The 16,598-nt window shown below is 49.0% G+C and overlaps 4 protein-coding genes across 4 annotated transcripts; 1 reads left to right on the top strand and 3 right to left on the bottom strand.

Annotated features, from left to right (window-relative positions):
* Window positions 1-607: 607 nt before the first annotated feature.
* On the bottom strand, window positions 608-3,943 carry LCP9604111_5992 (Sfi1 family protein; the record flags this gene model as incomplete). Its single annotated transcript, XM_039073863.1, has 2 exons — window positions 608-3,828; window positions 3,880-3,943. The coding sequence occupies 2 exons, from the start codon at window positions 3,941-3,943 to the stop codon at window positions 608-610; spliced, it is 3,285 nt and encodes a 1,094-aa protein (XP_038928027.1).
* Window positions 3,944-4,797: 854 nt separating this feature from the next.
* On the bottom strand, window positions 4,798-8,431 carry LCP9604111_5991 (isoleucine--tRNA ligase ILS1; the record flags this gene model as incomplete). The annotated part of the gene is made up of 7 exons (XM_039073862.1): window positions 4,798-6,181; window positions 6,276-6,320; window positions 6,384-6,509; window positions 6,570-7,819; window positions 7,882-8,050; window positions 8,123-8,214; window positions 8,270-8,431. 7 exons carry the CDS (start codon window positions 8,429-8,431, stop codon window positions 4,798-4,800), a joined length of 3,228 nt encoding a protein of 1,075 aa, XP_038928026.1.
* Window positions 8,432-8,968: 537 nt separating this feature from the next.
* Window positions 8,969-12,428, bottom strand: rat1 (5'-3' exoribonculease Dhp1; the record flags this gene model as incomplete). The annotated part of the gene is made up of 7 exons (XM_039073861.1): window positions 8,969-9,569; window positions 9,624-10,170; window positions 10,235-10,268; window positions 10,325-11,533; window positions 11,589-11,714; window positions 11,766-12,046; window positions 12,122-12,428. 7 exons carry the CDS (start codon window positions 12,426-12,428, stop codon window positions 8,969-8,971), a joined length of 3,105 nt encoding a protein of 1,034 aa, XP_038928025.1.
* Window positions 12,429-12,872: 444 nt separating this feature from the next.
* LCP9604111_5989 (uncharacterized protein) lies at window positions 12,873-16,596 on the top strand (the record flags this gene model as incomplete). The annotated part of the gene is made up of 6 exons (XM_039073859.1): window positions 12,873-13,148; window positions 13,210-13,260; window positions 13,310-13,505; window positions 13,576-14,039; window positions 14,091-16,466; window positions 16,528-16,596. 6 exons carry the CDS (start codon window positions 12,873-12,875, stop codon window positions 16,594-16,596), a joined length of 3,432 nt encoding a protein of 1,143 aa, XP_038928024.1.
* Window positions 16,597-16,598: the final 2 nt, after the last annotated feature.

Raw genomic sequence — 16,598 nt, 5'->3', positions numbered from 1 at the left:
TGCCAGGTCAAAGATTATTATGCCTGGGAGTAGAGTCGCAAGTGAAATGGAGGGTAGATTATGGGTGTTTGGCGGAGTTGTCTGGATACACGCAGGGGGCAAGACGAGGCGAAGAGACATACCACCTGAGTCGATTACGCTCCCGCTCCACTCGGTGTGACCGATGACCGTCGACTGGAACAACACAGCTATGTATGGCTATAAATATCACTGATATTATGGATTCAGCAATTGCTATTTGTTACGGCGAGAAATTGTATTCAAGAGCTTTGAGCACATCATACAGAGCTCTCCGATAAGCATTTACCTATTATCTGACCTCGGGACCGACTAGATGCTATACTTTATATCTCATTGAACGAAAGTTCTTTGGAAAACCCATTTCATAAATTGAGTATCACATTCAATCATGGCAAAAGTGCAGAACTGTATACCAAAGACCCAGAAACCCTTGAAACCCGCTATATGATATGCTGCGCCGGATGATGCATTGAATGAAACATGATCGCACGTATCGACAGGGTATGAGAGAAAAAAAAATTATAACAATCGCTGATGTACATGAGGCTGAAGTGACCGCAGAAAGGTCATATACCGAACAAGATCGTTAAGATCGTCGAGTCGCTGATCTGCGACCATCTGTTGGAGACTCGGGAGGTTCTTCATCCACAAACCGGACGCTATTTCCCACCGAGCTTTGCCGACCAGTCCGCGGCCGTTTGGAAGAAGTGGATAGTGCAGTCGTAGTCCCAGCTCGAAGTAGTCGACTTGCGAAAGGTGTGCGTAAGGGTGTGGCGGGGGTAGTGGACATTTGGGCGAGGGCTAGCGCCCGGGCGGCTCGTTTAGAGGGAGAGGTGTAATTTGGGGTTGCCAAGGGGCTTGCAGAGATCGGGTCATGGAAGGTTGTCTGAGATGTTGCCGTGAAGTCACTTATTTTGAAAGGTGTTTCTGCTTGGTCTTGATACCAGGGGTCGAAAATTGCTGATCCGGCGCCATCGCCATTTCCAAAGGTTGACATTCGTGCGGGCGTGAAGGATGGACCTGCAGAATCTCGAGCTTCCAGCTTCATTTGAGCCTTGTCTAGCCAATCGCGGAACATGTTTCTCGAGTGCTTCCTCAGATTTCTTTCGCGCATGGCTTCGGCTGTCTCGGCCGAACTGCCAATCTGGAAGATACGAAGGCTGAGCTTGCGAAGAGAAGCTGCTGCCAGTCGTAGGACATGCAATCGGTGTACATTCTCTGCTTGGTCTTCCATCTCACGCCGAATGATGAATGCTTCGGACATTCGCATCATCTGCTCAAACGCGAGTTGGTGGAAATAGGAACGGTCGGCATTCTGGCAATCCTGAAGCCTCATGGTTGTTTTGTCGTGCCATTGGACGAATATCGCGGACGCATCAGCAAGCAATTTTTCGCGATCAATATCACCAGCTTTTTGCTCCATCTCCATGATGACTCGAGTTTTTGATGACCAGACAGCCAACGCTCTAGACGCGAGGTTGACCTTAATACGCCGCCGGACTTTAGCATAGGATTCTTGCCGCCGTTTTTTGCCGGAGTCCACTTTAGCCTGATGCCATTGCTTCATGGACTTCTTCATCAAGAAATAGAATCGAGCATCTTGAGCCCAACCTTCCATCTTCACCACTTGATTATGTTTGGATCGCCAGATTGCAAGAGACTCAGCTGCAAGCCGTGGAGCATAAAACTCAGATGCTACATACTCCCGCTCACGCTGAAGTTGCATTTGATCACGCCAAATGGCAAATTTAGATCGAACCAAATTTTCGGTCTGATGAGTCTCATAAGCTTCAGCATGAGACAGTAAACGAGTGTAAGTATCCCGAGTGTTTGTCACAAATCGGGAGAATACTTCCCGCTTGATGCGTTGTTCGCGTATCCTTCGCATCAGCTCGAATCTTTCCATCAAGACCCATTTGTACATCGCCTCACTTTTGACGCGCTCGTCAATTCGAGCACGAAGCGCCAAGCAGCGAAGCGTGTCATTCCAGGAAACCCACGAGTTGTGTTGTATTCGGCGGCGATCTACCTCCTCTGCCTGTCTGAACATTTCGGCTTTGCCAATCCATTGTGAAAGGGCATTTCGTAGAATCCGAGTGTTCACCATCCCAGAGACCCGAGAAGCAGCCGGGGCCAGCCGAGACTGAATCCTCCATTCATCAAAGGTTTCTCTGAGGTCATGTTGGCGCCGAGAAGCTTGGACTTCCTGATCTGCAAGTGCAATGCTTTTCGAGCGATGAGACCAAATCTGGAATATCGACTTCAAAGATGACTGTCTGTTATGTAGATCTATTTCATGATCGAGCTCTCGATTAGTTCGCAAATTCCGAAGCCAGGAAAGAAGTGATCGTCTCTTAAGTCGATAATCAGAAACCTCAAGAACACGCCGGTCGCAGAAGCACCACCACCAGTCCCAGAACGATGCTTTTTGAATCTTTGTGTTGCGTACAATGATAGCTTGAGTTTTTGCTGCTTTCAAATCTTGGATCTTTTTCCGCCACGCATTAAAAGGCCTCCGTAGCGCAAAACGCTGAGCCTTCAACTCGTTGACGGCAGTGATTTCGCGCCAGGCATTGAAATATTTGACGCCAAGTACATGTCTCCGGGCAGCAGAAGTCCGAGCTACTTCTTCTGACGTAAGTTGAGCCCAGTGGCTGAACGCCTTGGTCATTAGATATAAGTCCCGTGCGCGACTGGCACGCGCTTCAAGGTGCTTGAAGAACCGATCTGTCCGAGCCGAGTGGCGTTTGTCTTGGATTACTGCTCGCCATGGATCAAAGGCTTGTCGGAGAAGAAGGCCTCGATCGTAATTGACAGCGAGTGTTTCCCTGGTTTGGCGAGTCTGTCGAGCTTGAAAAGCTTTTTTCAGCCATTGTGTCAAAATTCGACGGCATATCGATCGCTGTCGGTACATGTTGAAGGTCGATGCATCTCGAAGTAGATCGGAAAGTTGCGGGCGGTAAATGAACTCCGGTGGCACCTCTTCTTTGTCAAAAGAATCGTGTTCTGGGCTCTGCGACATGATCGATTGCACCTCTTTGGATTCGGAACTGCCCGAAGAATCGTACGAGGGTGAACGACGGGGACGTGGGGCCTCGGTCATTCTCTTTGAACGATCACGAGCAACGGCCGACCTCGCAATCACTCCATTAGTCAAGAAGGTTTCTTCCGTGACTCCGTGCTTGTTTTCTGTTCCGTCAAATCTGCTAAGCAACCGCCGACCAACATCCAAAAACTGGCTGATTAATTGTGTCCGATCTGGCGACTTGCTAGGTTCAGAATTATGCCTGGAGGTAGGTGACAGTTTTGGTTTAGAAAACTGGGGCTTGCCAATTTCAAGCCGCGACATTGACGATCGAGAGCTAGGGCGATTGATGAAACTTCTCTGTGTGGGATCCTCGCCAATGTCGTAGGTGGTGTTGAACGATGCGCGCCGTTTGGGTGTCGGTGGCACTCCATTGGTAATTGGAGAATGGTCACGGTCAACGGTCTGGCTGTGGGTAACATCCACTGTATATTGATCGTAGTCATGTGTCTCATTCAGGTTGGTAGAGCCGTCCTCGCCGATTTCAATCACGATTCCCATCTGTTGGAGCGCATTCTCGAATTTGTCGAAGAGAGTCTCGCCGCGTACATCTTTGCTTCCCATCTTGAACAGGAAGCGCAGGCATGCATGGCCTGGATCTGCGTTGACGCCATGTTCGCCAACGACTTCGTCATATGCTTCGAAAAGCGCCCGGAATGGGAGTCGATCCGCTTCGGGTTTTGTCTCGGCAGCAGCGATAACCTGGTAGAGAAAGCCGACATCTATAGAGGTCAGGCTCCGTTTAAATTAACGAGTGATTGATTGCGCCCTACCGTCGTCGGAAAGAGATGAGATCTCTTCTGTCACGGCTTGACGCTGAGAGGATATCGGAGGCATCGAAAAATCGCGATCTTAAGGCGCGGTTGTCGCATTTGGGTCATAGAGCTGCAGGACCAAATAAATCATCGCGAAAGCGGGGAGCGCGGAGAATCAAAGACATGCGCGAACAGAGACACTCTGCAATCAGCAATTCCAAAAGAATGGGAACAATAGACTCAACCCATGCGCCATCAATCGAGATAACGGTCGGTTGAGCGGGTTGTTTTGGTTGTCGCGACAGAAACATGCAGGACGGTCACGTGGTCTTATGTAACAATCTTGGATTCCCAAGCTCTGGAGGTCCTACTTACTGCTTTCACATTGGAATGTTAAGCTACTTTGCATTTGCTGCATCATCACCTCGTATTGCAAGATGCCGGGAAGAACTCGCCCAGTCGAGAAGATTGCCAAGGCTTCAGCCCAATGCTCTGTAGAGGTGTGTAGTTTCTGTCTCACCTCATCTCATTGCCGATCTAACTAGCTTGATAGATTGCGGCGTACGGCAAGTGTGTTGTTACTGATTACAACTCGGTACATAAAGATATGTGCGCCAAGGAGTTTCTGCGACTGAAGGATTGCTACCTGGTAGGTGACGAGCGAGTGCTTCGCTGTTCGACAAGCTAACCATTCAACAGGCGGCATCTAAAAAGGGCTAAAGAAAGTCTTGGATTATATGTTGGAAGCATCGGAATCACTCAAATATTTGAGGCTGTTTTGGTACGGCGGCGCAAGCAAAAGCATTTGTAAATTATTATAGGTTGGATTTCGCCAGGTATTGATTGGTATTGAAGGTGCATATGATTTCATTCAAAGCAACAAAAAATAGTTAAAAAGTAGATATTATCTCTACACATTTTCTTTTGGTTGGCATGCTAAAGCTTAAGAAGGCGCAACAAGAAAGTAGCATTCTGCACCTCTTGTTCTTCCTGTGAGATAGTGCCCTCTTCCTCTCCAGTAGGAAGCTCGTCGCCACCAAATGTACTGCGGTCAACGGGACGGCGCAGGACCTTCTCGAACACGTGAGCCTGAGATTCGAAAGCCTCATCAAGGCCGATATTGTCCGGGTCTGAGATTATGGTGTATTCCATTTTCACATCGTCGGTGGGAACAAGACCAGCCTTCTTGCGAAGGCGTTGAACCCGGTTGATGATCTCACGACCCAGACCCTGATGAGCCAGCTCTGGGTACAAGTTCACATCGAGAATGGTCAACACGTTAGCATCCGTATTGGTTTCCATACCCTTGGAATTGTCAGTCTCCTTGATTCCTCGCTTCACAACGAGGTCACCCTCAACGAGTTCAATGCCATCAACCAAGATCTTCTTATTCTCGAGGTATCCCTTCACGTCATCACTAGTAAGAGAAGGTAAAGCTTTCTTGACTGTTTGAACGGCCTTCTTCAGCTTCTTCCCAAGCACAGGCCAGTCAGCGGACACCGAATATTCGACACCGTATTTGGCTTCGTCAGAGGAGAGAACAAGCTCCAAAACGTTGAGCTCTTCGAGAATGTAAGGCTCGAGGGACTTGACATCTTCGAGATATTGCGGGTCATTATGAATCACGACAAGTGACTTCAAAGGGGTCTTGAGACCGATAGCCCGACGCTCACGCGAGACACGACCAAGTTCAATAATAGTCTGCATCCGAGAAACTCTGCGTTCAACAACCTCATCAAAGAGCTCTTGACGCACTTCGGGGAAAGGAAGGAAGTGTACACAGCGGCTGTCTTCGGCACGGAGCGACTCAGGGATGTGGGGAAGAAGGCGCTGGTAGATGTTGTCGGTGATGAAGGGAGTGAAGGGAGCGAGGCCCCTGACAAGAGTGTAAAGAACCTCAAAGAGAGTGTTCAGGGCGTGCAATGTGTCATCAACGCCATTTTCACCCTTAAGTCTCTTGCGGTTGAAGCGAATGTACCAGTTAGTCGTGTTATCAATCAACTCTAGGAGTCGTGGTACAACGGTATACAGACGGTAAGCGGCCATCTCCTGATTAATGAACAGAAGTAGTGATTGACAGCTTGCAAGGACCCAACGGTCCATGACGTTTGTGTTAGTGCTCTCTGCTGCAGGATCAAAGACAAAGTCAATGTCCGAAGTCTTCTTCAGGAGGGTCACCTGACCCTCGAAGAACTTGTAGCTGTTCCACAATGGAAGAAGCACTTTGCTGACGATTTCCTTGACGCCAGATTCTTTGAATCTAAGAGGCTCAGCACGAACGACAGGGCTGTTGATCATGTACAATCGAAGAGCGTCCGATCTGTTTAAAAAATGTTAATGAAACTTCTTATGAGGACAATCCCGAAGAACATGAAAAGCTGAACAACTCGGGACTGAAGAACTGCGGAACTCACCCGTATAAATTCATGATCAGCGACGGGTCGGGGTAATTTTTCAACCTGTGAGATCGGCATATTAGATAGAGTTCGGGTCGTGGTCATGTCGAGATTGTGTTTACGCACCTTTTGGACATTTTGAGACCGTTCTCTGCGAGTACAATGCCATTCACCACTACATTCTTGTATGGTAGTCTTTGACGCAAGTGAACTCCGATCACGCTGAGTACATAGAACCACCCTCGTGTTTGACTAAAAATATAATATTAGCACGTGAAAACGGTCAGAGAAGGGAAAACATGGGCAACTTACTCGAGGCCTTCGGCAATGAAGTCTGCTGGGAAACGGTCCTCGAACTCATCTGCACCCTCAAAGGGGTAGTGGACACTTGCGAAGGGCATACTTCCTGATTCAAACCAGCAATCAAAGACCTCTGGAACACGTCTCAAAACGCCATTTCCTTTCGATGAAGGAATCGTGATGTGATCGACCTTATCTCGATGAATATCGGTGAGCTCGCCCTTATAGCCACTCAATTCCTTAAGTTGCTCGATACTACCAATAGCAACAACTTCTGAGAAATCTTCACTAACCCACAATGGCAACGGCGTTCCCCAGAAACGGTTCCGAGAAATGTTCCAATCATGAGCGTTCCGAATCCAGCTGGCAAATCTCTTCTCCTTGACATTGGAGGGGACCCAGTGGGATTTTTCAATGCCATCAAGGATGTCGGGAATGATAGGCTTAACCTTCACAAACCAGGATGGCACAGCGCGGTAGATTAGAGGGGTATCGGACCGCCAGCAGAAAGGATAACTGTGAGTAATCTGGCTGTCAACAAGAATACGACCATTGGCCTTGAGTAACTTGATGATGCCCTTGTCAGCAGCCTTGACGTGCTGGCCCACAAAGTCCCGGACTTCAGCTGTGAAACAGCCCTGCGGATCAACGGGGTTGGGAGGATGACGAGACTCGGAAATTACGCCGTGGTTCATGGCAACTTGGTAATCCTCCTCACCAAAGGCAGGGGCCTGGTGAACAATACCCACACCATCCTCAGCAGTGACATAGTCGTCATTCAGCACTCGGAAGCCATGGTCCTTGAATTCTTCATAGAAGTAATCAAAGAGGGGTTGATACTTCCATCCGAGCATGTCTGAACCCTTGATGCGGTCGATGATCTTGAACTTGGCCTTCTTCGGGTCCTTGTAGATAGTCCCAAGAAGAGTCTCCAGAAGGATGTAGTTCTTCTTCGTAGCCTCATCGTAGATCTTTACATACTCGAAATTGGCGTTGGCACACAGACCGGTATGCGATGGAAGCGTCCATGGGGTAGTGGTCCATGCAAGTAGGCATGTCTCTGGGTCATCCAGCAGAGGGAATGTCACAACAACGGCAGGATCCTGCACATCCTTATAATTCTGCTGCGCTTCGAAGTTGCTGAGCGGCGTGTTGAGGGCGGTGGAGTAAGGCATAACACGGTATCCACGGTAGACGAGGCCCTTGTCGAAGAGCTCCTTGAAAACCCACCAGACGGATTCCATGAATGACGGGTTCATGGTCTAAATGACAAGAAAAAAGTGTTAACATAAGGGCAGGGAATGTCAGACGTACTCGAGCGTACCTTGTAGTCATTATCGAAGTCAATCCAGCGACCCAATCGCTCGATGGTCTGGCGCCATTCTGTCGCGTATCTCATAACAATCGATCGACACTCCTCGTTATATTTCTCGATTCCGATTTCTTGGACCGCTTGCAGACCAGACATGCCCAACTTTTTGTCGATCTCATATCTAGGTTTTGTGTCAGCCAGCCTGGGCTACACAGTCTTGAGCAAGTCTTGTCTAGAATTGAATTGAACTTACTCAATGGGAACACCATGCGTATCCCAGCCAAAACGACGCTCCACGTGATATCCCTTCATAGACCAATAACGGGGGATCACATCCTTGATTGTCTAGTGGAAAGTATTAAAACACAAATCATTCGCAAATTGTTCGCTGTCGTCTTACCGAAGCAAGCAAATGCCCATAATGAGGGGTTCCCGTAGCGAACGGAGGGCCGTCTAGGAATCCATAGCGTGGCTTTCCAGCCGAAAGCTCAACTTGGCGTTTGAAGGCATCGATCTCCCTCCAACGAGCGAGCACGATTTCTTCTTCCGCAGGAAAATCCATGATGTGGTGAATCCAGTGGTTTAAAAGAGAAGATTGACAGCGACTAAGGATCTCTAAGGGCTTGCAAGTCTACGGGTGAGTCACCCCGCCTAGTTTTTCTGCCAGTGTGCCTTGGCCCCTCCATTTACACCGCCTTCTACAACTAGACAAGCATCGTATTAGGGTTGTGGGCAGAAGATAGGAGGACTCCCAAATAAAGAGTGAGAATAATTACAAAACAGCCAATTAGATGAACATAGAACAAGTAGTAGACTTTGGACCATGTGGTGAGAAAATGGCTTTTTTTTACTGTCTAGGTATAGTGTAGCATGGGGATTCGAGCAGCCTTTGTATATACTCTTGGGGCATCAGGGCGCGACTCTTGCATGCAGAAGGACAAAAGAAGGGTCTGTTGGAACATCAATTGAATTCATTTTACATTTCTCTAACTCCAATGGTTCCCTAGACATGCCCAATTCCCAAACGTATCAAAAGATCAATAACTAGGAGTATCGGAAGAAGCAAGAAACAGTCAGAAAGCCGGACCCTCATTTACTTTTAGTACCGATTATACCCTCCTCCGCCTTGGTTGTTGGAGTAGTGATCTCGGTTCTGCCCACCACGGCCGCGCCCTCCACGGTTACCGCCTCTGCCTCCACGATAATCCTGCTGGCCATAGCCTGATTGATGACTGTTATTGTACTGACCGCCCTGGTTGTACTGGTTGTTTTGCTGGGCATAATAGTCCCCAGGCTGTTGATAACCGTGTTGAGGAGGGTGCTGAGGAGGGTACTGGTGTGGCATTCCACCGCGTGGAGGGGGAGGCGGTCCTCTGGCGTAGCCTCCGTACCCTTGGCCAGGGGGAACCCATCCAGGAGGTACCATGGGAGCACCACCGGGACCACCTTGGGAAGGCCCAGAGTTGAACTTCGGGTCAAGATGTGCAGCGAATGGGTTCGGGCGGTCAGTTGAGTAGTTCATCCGGCCGCCGCGTCCTCTGCCCTGGAAAGGTGCGCCACCGAATGATCGGCCCGAGTTTTGGGATCGTGTTTGGGTGGCTCTGATATCATTTGAATCCAGCATTGGCGTCGGTAGCTTTACCCCGCGGAGAAGCATGGACTTGTGGACATGAGAAGACTCCGGGATCGTATACAGAACCCTTTGATCAGTTAGTCAAAGAAGCAAACTGCAGAGATGGGAGGGTTAAACTCACGTGAGAGAACGATCATCATCGACTCCTGGCATTCCATGTGCCTCCAATGGCGAAACTAACGAGCTGTGGGGGATGTAGGTGTCGCTGCGCTCGACAATACCGGCCAGGCCGCCACTCACATCCTCTTTAATGGAGTATTGTGCCGGGCCAGGCTTCTTAGAGTAGAAGTTCGCGACAAGGTCTTGGTACAAAGGGTTTCGGTCGGATAGCAGAAGAACATCCTGACCATGAGAGTTGCGGCTCTTTTCATCCTCAGTGAGGAGCGGATATACCTTCGCCATGGCATTTAGAAGGCGAGTTTCGTCAATGAAAGGGAGAAGAATCACGCCCTGCCAGGCAAATTTCTTGCCGTTCAAGTCCAATGGGAAGTCCTCCGGGTAGAAATCGATGATCTCGCTATCAGGATTTTCCATGAGAGGATGGAAAACTTTCGGCAGCGCGTGGTTAGATGAGGCAGGCAAAACACCCATGAGTTGTTCAAAAGGTTTGAATATCGTGCCCTTCTCAAACTTGACGTCCATATCGCCAATATCAACGAAATCAGCAGCTGTAAAATATGTGTTAGCTGATTTCTGGGAAATCTGAGGGAAACCACCAAAGAAAAAACCCACCAAATGGCGCATAGTGCCTTGGATAATACCAGGTCTGCAATCAAGTTAGCGAAGCTCAATCGTATAATTAAGTGGGGGTTGACAACATACCCAAGAGGGGCACCCCTGGAAATAGTATTGCAAAACCCAACAAAGGCCAATCGCATATTCACGAGCGACCTGGTGGCGGAATTCTAAATCTTTCGGGTCCACGCCGAACTTTTGCTCATAGTATCGATCGGCGTATCCTGGCTCCCACAGCTTGACAGTGTCTTCTTGGGGCTCATCTTGTTTAGGCTTCTCGGGAGCAACAGGAACGGGCAGAGGAGAGTCTCTGCCGGGTGTTCCTGCCTCGGTAAGCTCCTGTTCAGTTGCATCCACCTTTCGTTTCCCGAGAACCCCGGGAGAAGTCTGCCCTGGGGTTTCACCTGGTACATCTTCGCCATTTGTAGCTGGAGTTTCGCTGTCTCCAGCTACATCCTGGTTACCCTTCATGAGTTTGCTCTTTAACACGGCAGCGGCGCTCTTATTCTCCATGTTAGCACGGTACACAGCTCCGCGGTTGATGACCATGCTGTGTGTCAGCTCTCTAGTCTCCTTGTTCAAGTGGCCTCGGCCGGGTGTGATAAGTTCCATGGGAGGGGCGGGCTCGCCACCACCGTGAGAGCGATCCCCAGCTGTCAAGTCATGCTGGGGGGAACTCCGCCTTCGCTTTTGAGCACGCTCTTCATTTCGAGCCGCGTCTTGCTCCTTGCGTCTCTTCTCGTTCGCCTGTTTTCTTTCATCCGCTTGCCTACGACGGGCGAAGATGGCATCTTCTTGTTTTGCTAGTCCTTGCAAGATAATTTGAGCGTTTTTCAACTCAACAGTTCCATCTTTGGTAAGGTAGCTTCCCATGGCGGGGATATTGTCACGCCAGATCGCAATCAATGTATCAATTCCGTTTTCACGAATATCCAAAGAAGGCAGATGAGGAAGAAAATCATTTCCAACGAAGAAACACATGAAGACCCAGTCATCCAGTGCACGTTCCAGGTCAAATGGGAACGGTTGCTGAGGAACACGAAGCTCCACGGCAAGATATTCTCTTAGCACGGCGACATGAAGCCAAATGAATGGCTTCAGAGGGGCAGCGTTCTGCTTCTCGTCGAATTCTCCACTCTTCTCCTTTGGGCGGCCTAGACACTCCTCAGCCTTATGGCCGTTCTGTCCACAAAGCCTGCATCCCCGAGGCCTTGAGTCTTGGGCAAACACATCTTCACGCAGTACTCGGAAGTAGGGCTCATGAGTACCAAGACCGAGCATAATCAGATCAGCATCCTGTTTGAAGTTAGTGATCTGAGAAGATTGATTTAGAAGATCATCACAAACTTACTAGACCGTAGATGACATGACGAGTATTGGGATCATGATTAGGCGAGGCTCGCTGCGACCGCACAAAATTCATGATCTTGTGTTCTCCTTCACCTGGGACCGTGGCATCTGAAATGATGATTTTCAGCTGTCAACGTCAGTATGTTCATTGGTACCAAGATAATAAATCAAGACATACATTTTCCCAACCCGGATCAGTGTTAAGCTTGTAGGCAATCCAATACCGTAACGAGGCAGCAAGGATATCCATAAAAGGCGTTCCTGGTGTAATCACGTTGCTGTCCCACGTCTTCTGAACAACCTCCTCCCGCATCAACTGCTCGCCGGTCTTTGTAGCATGTTGCTGGGCGAGCATCTTCTGGAGTTCCTCTTTCTTCTGGTCATTCTCCTTAGCCTCTTGCGCCGAGCGGAATCGACGCGCACGCTGCTGGTTCATCTTCGCTCTTGGGGCGACACCGTCTGTACGTAGGATAGAGGTTAGTGGACATCTCCGATTTGGAGGGTATTGAAAGCTCCATTAGAATATATACATACCAATAGCGATCATGAGAAGCTTTCTGGGGCGCACCATGTTGACTACCCGATCGGTGTACTTGTAGATTTCCATCATCATCTCCTGCTCGTCCGCTGGAGGAGGCTTCCCCTCAGGATGGGTACATGGATGAACAATACCATTCATGTCCAGATAAAGGTTATCCTGCTCCTCGCCATTGGGGTTCGGACGAGTGATGTCGATCGGGATTTCTTCTCCATCGACCACTTGGGCCTGCTCCTCAATAACCGGAGAGACAATCTTCGGATATTTGTTGGACAGCCATCGGAACAACGCGGGGACACCCATGATTGTAATGCGACACTAGGAGAGTTCCGGTACTGTTGTGTCGCAATTAGTTGGCGGCGTTCGTGCAGGCGCAGGCGCGATCTCTCTGTTAGTGAATGAGATACAATATGAGCCAGTTCAGATAAGACACAGACTCCTCTGAATCATGTAACAAAGATAAGAAGAGATGCAACCGCAGATATGATCGCGGTGCAGGTTGAGAGCAGTGAACTTGTGGTCTTGAGCTTGCCGTTCGACGAAAAGATAAATTCCGGGCGGTCGGCAATTCTGCGGGTTTGAGCCAAAAGCGGCGCTTAGGCACTACAATAGGACAGCTTTCTACTGACTAGCGAACTAACCAACCTCCTCACTTTCTCACTTTGCTCTCTCATAGATCTCTCATAGATGATTACCAATTCCTACGCCCTCGGCCGGCAGTGATCATGATATTGCGAATCAACTACCATGTTCCGAATCCTCGAGTCGCAAGCTCCGGCCAAACAAACGGCTACGGACACAATCGACGTATTAAGCAGTAGACTGCAGAGTGCTACATTGTTGGAAGATCGCCGGGCAGCAATTCAGGGATTAAGAAGCTTTGCAAAACTCTACCCTGCATCAGTCGCTTCTGGTGGCCTGCGGTCATTGATCAGCAGTCTACGCAATGACAGTGAGGATGTGGACACCATCAAAGTGGTCCTCGAGACCCTTCTAATGCTGTTCACGCCTGATGAATCTAGTGTGGGTATCTTGTACTCTGATGAGTTTCATTCGGGTTGCTTATATATATATATATATTTAGCCTGAAGCGTCGGACGAAATAGCTCTGTGGCTGGCAGATGAATTCACTCAGGTACGCATCGTGACCTCGGCCCTGATATGGTGGACTAACGTTTCTAAAGCGACAAGATAATATAACTACCCTACTCAACCTTTTAGAAGCCCGTGAATTCTACTCCCGCCTTTATTCGCTTCAATTGATGTCCCACATTTGCAGCGCACGACCAGAACGAACACAAGAATGCATTTTTACAGCGCCACTTGGTATTTCCAAACTAGTCAATGTGCTGACTGATGCGAGGGAGCCAGTACGGAACGGTATGTCGTTTTTATTTGTGCGTCCTTGTGGGACATGGAAGATTGGAGCTGACAAAATGTTTTCTGCTAGAGGCTCTCGTCTTGTTAATTGCCCTGACCCCCGCCTCGGAAGAGCTGCAAAAGCTTGTGGCATTCGAGAATGCATTCGAAATACTTTTCTCGCTTATTGAAGCAGAGGGAGCATTGACTCATGGGACCGAGGTAGTGGAAGATTGCCTCTCCTTGTTGGCTCACTTGTTGAGATTCAATGTTTCCAACCAATCGTTTTTCCGCGAGACCGGTTGTGTGAAAAGAGTAACACATTTGCTTCATGAATGTCAGCAGGAGCCAAAAGACAATGAGCCGGCGCCACAGTGGACTCTGGTCCACCGAGATAAGAATGTCTGGGGCCTATTGGCCATCATCCAGTTGTTTTTGATTCGCGGTGGCATGAGTACACCCATTAACCAGACTGCATTTTGGCAGAATGGCGTGACAGAGCAAGTTCTTAGCATTGCATTTGGACAAAGATTCAGTGTTAGCGTGACTTCGAAGGTGAGATTGCTATTGCCCACCCTTGTCTGTACCTTTGTCTAATAAGTCCAGGCCTTGTCAACTTGTGCCGATCTGATTCGCGGCAACTCACCGTTGCAGGAAAGATTCGGTGATATCGAAGTCCTCTGGGGCTCCTACCCCCGCGGCGACAAGGCTGTCAATGGTGATGCGAATGAACCTTTACGCATCAATGTCATTGAAGCATTTTTAAAGCTCAGCCTCGAACCTGCTCCCAACAACCTTTTAGACGCACGGCTTGCTGCCTGCGAATGTATGAAAGCATTTTTCGCTCATCATCCTGGAATTCGCATGCATGTGCTCAGGCGAGCCATTGAAGGGCATACCAGCGGGCAGGATCGGATTCCTAATATTCTATCTGTACTTCTCACTGCTCCGGAGGCGCGAGGAAATGCCGATCCATATCAGGTGTGGATGGCCTGTGTTCTGATGTTCCATTTGATCTTCGATGATGCAGAGGCGAAGGCAATAGCTATGGCTGTTACCGAGGGTGACGCTGAGAGCGGCGAAGAAGTGGTCACTAGTGTTCAATCCGTCGTTGGAAACCTGATTACTGGTCTGCAGCGCGGCGATGACGAAAGAATCACAGTCGGTTATCTGATGTTGCTCTGTGGATGGCTTTTTGAAGACCCAGACGTCGTGAATGATCTTCTTGGGGAGGGTAGCTGCATTCAAACCTTGTTGCAGGAAATCAAGCATCAGCGCACCCCCAGTAAATTGGTGCCCGGCCTTTGCACGGTCCTGTTGGGTGTCATCTATGAGTTCTCCACAAAAGATTCGCCGATCCCTCGCATCACGTTACATAAACTACTCATTGAACAGCTTGGCAGGGAACAATATATTGATAAGATCACAAGACTTCGTGAATGTCCATTGGTTCGCGACTTTGAGGTTCTTCCTCAAACCGCTGGTAGTCAACTCGAGGGTGGACTGCCGGAGGTGTTCTTTGACCGCTCATTCATCGAGTTCCTGAAAGATAACTTCAGCCGATTGCTTCGTGCCATTGACCGTGAACCCGGGTTTGAGATTTCTGTTGTTGCCAATGGCGTCGAAAAGGGAATTTCACGTGAGCTTGTTGATTCATTGCGTGCAGAAATTGAAGATCGCACCCAGACCCTTCAAACATTGGAGTCTGATCTCGTTAGCATTCAGCGGAGGCTTGATCAAGAACAGTTGGACCACCGAAAGACAAAGGAATCTAACGCGATTGAGCTGTCAAAGATTCAACAAACCAACCTATCTCTGCAGCAACGCCATGCGCAGGAGCTATCCCAACAGCTATCGAAGCTCCAAAAAGAACATAACCACCACAAGAATGAGTTACTTAAGCAGCACAATGATCAACTCCGTGTCATCGACCATCAGCTCAAACAAACTTCGGTGGAATCTGAAAACAAGAGCAGCAAAGCAAAGGAAGTGAGAGAGCATCATGAGCGAGAGGTTGTTGGTTTGCAGCAAACTATCCGTGGCTTAGAGTCGGAGCTTTCTCACATGAAGGAACAACATACAGGAGAAGTTGTCAATCTCAATAAGAGACTCCAGGAGTTGGAAACTGTCATCAGCCAGTCCAATCAGGCCCACGGTATACAGGTCACTGATCTTCAAAAGAAGATTGAAGATCTGGAAAGCACCAAGAAATCCCACAACGGTCAAGTTGATAACCTCAGCAAAAAGATCCAGGAGTTGCAGAACACGATCAGCCAGTCCAAGCTGGCCCACGGGGGACAGGTCGCCGATCTTGAAAAGAAGATTCAGGAGCTAGAAAATACCAAGAAAAGCAATGATGGACTGGTGGCAGACCTCAACAAGCAAATCAAAGACTTTGAAAGCATCAAGGGAACCCACGATGGAGAAGTCACCGATCTTACCAAAAAATTGCAGAGCCTGGAATCTACGTTGGCCGCAGCCAAGCAAAATCACGAAGCGGAAGTCGGTGAATACAAGAGCAAAGTTGAAAGCTTGGAGTCCAATCTCTCTACAATCAAGCAGAAATATGAGGCTGAATCCACCGGTCACAATAATACAGTCGGGACTCTCGAGTCAAATCTCGCCGCAGCCAAAAAAGAGCATGAGGCTGAGATTGCAACCCTAAAGCAGTCTGTCGCAGTTCTAAAGTCAGACCTTGCCAAGGCTCAGAAGTCTAGCAACGATCTTGAAACAGCCCAAGAAGGCACCGTATCTCAGACCTCTGCGCTGGAAGCACGGGCTAAAGAGGCCGAGGAAAAGGCTAGGGAGGCCGAGTCTCAAGCTCGTAGTGCGGCCGAAGCCCTCAAAAGCATGCAGGCCCAGCTCGACAAGGCTAAAATTGAAGCCAAAGAAAAGGAGGAGGCTCGCCAGTCAGCCCAGTCTGAACTGGAAGACCTGCTGATTGTCTTTGGGGACCTTGAGGCTAAGCGAATGGAGGACAAGGTATGTTTACTGGCCAGATATTTTCTCAAGCTTCTGGGGATCTGACTAATTATTATCTTAGGAACGGCTCAAGGAACTCGGAGAAGAAGTCTCGGAGGCTGAGGACGATGACGAGGATGAGGAAGAGTGATG

Source organism: Penicillium roqueforti (assembly GCF_015533775.1).
Source record: "Penicillium roqueforti strain LCP96 04111 chromosome Unknown scaffold_15, whole genome shotgun sequence".
Taxonomy (NCBI): Eukaryota; Fungi; Ascomycota; class Eurotiomycetes; order Eurotiales; family Aspergillaceae; genus Penicillium; species Penicillium roqueforti.
This window is presented reverse-complemented; position numbering and strand designations above follow the sequence as displayed.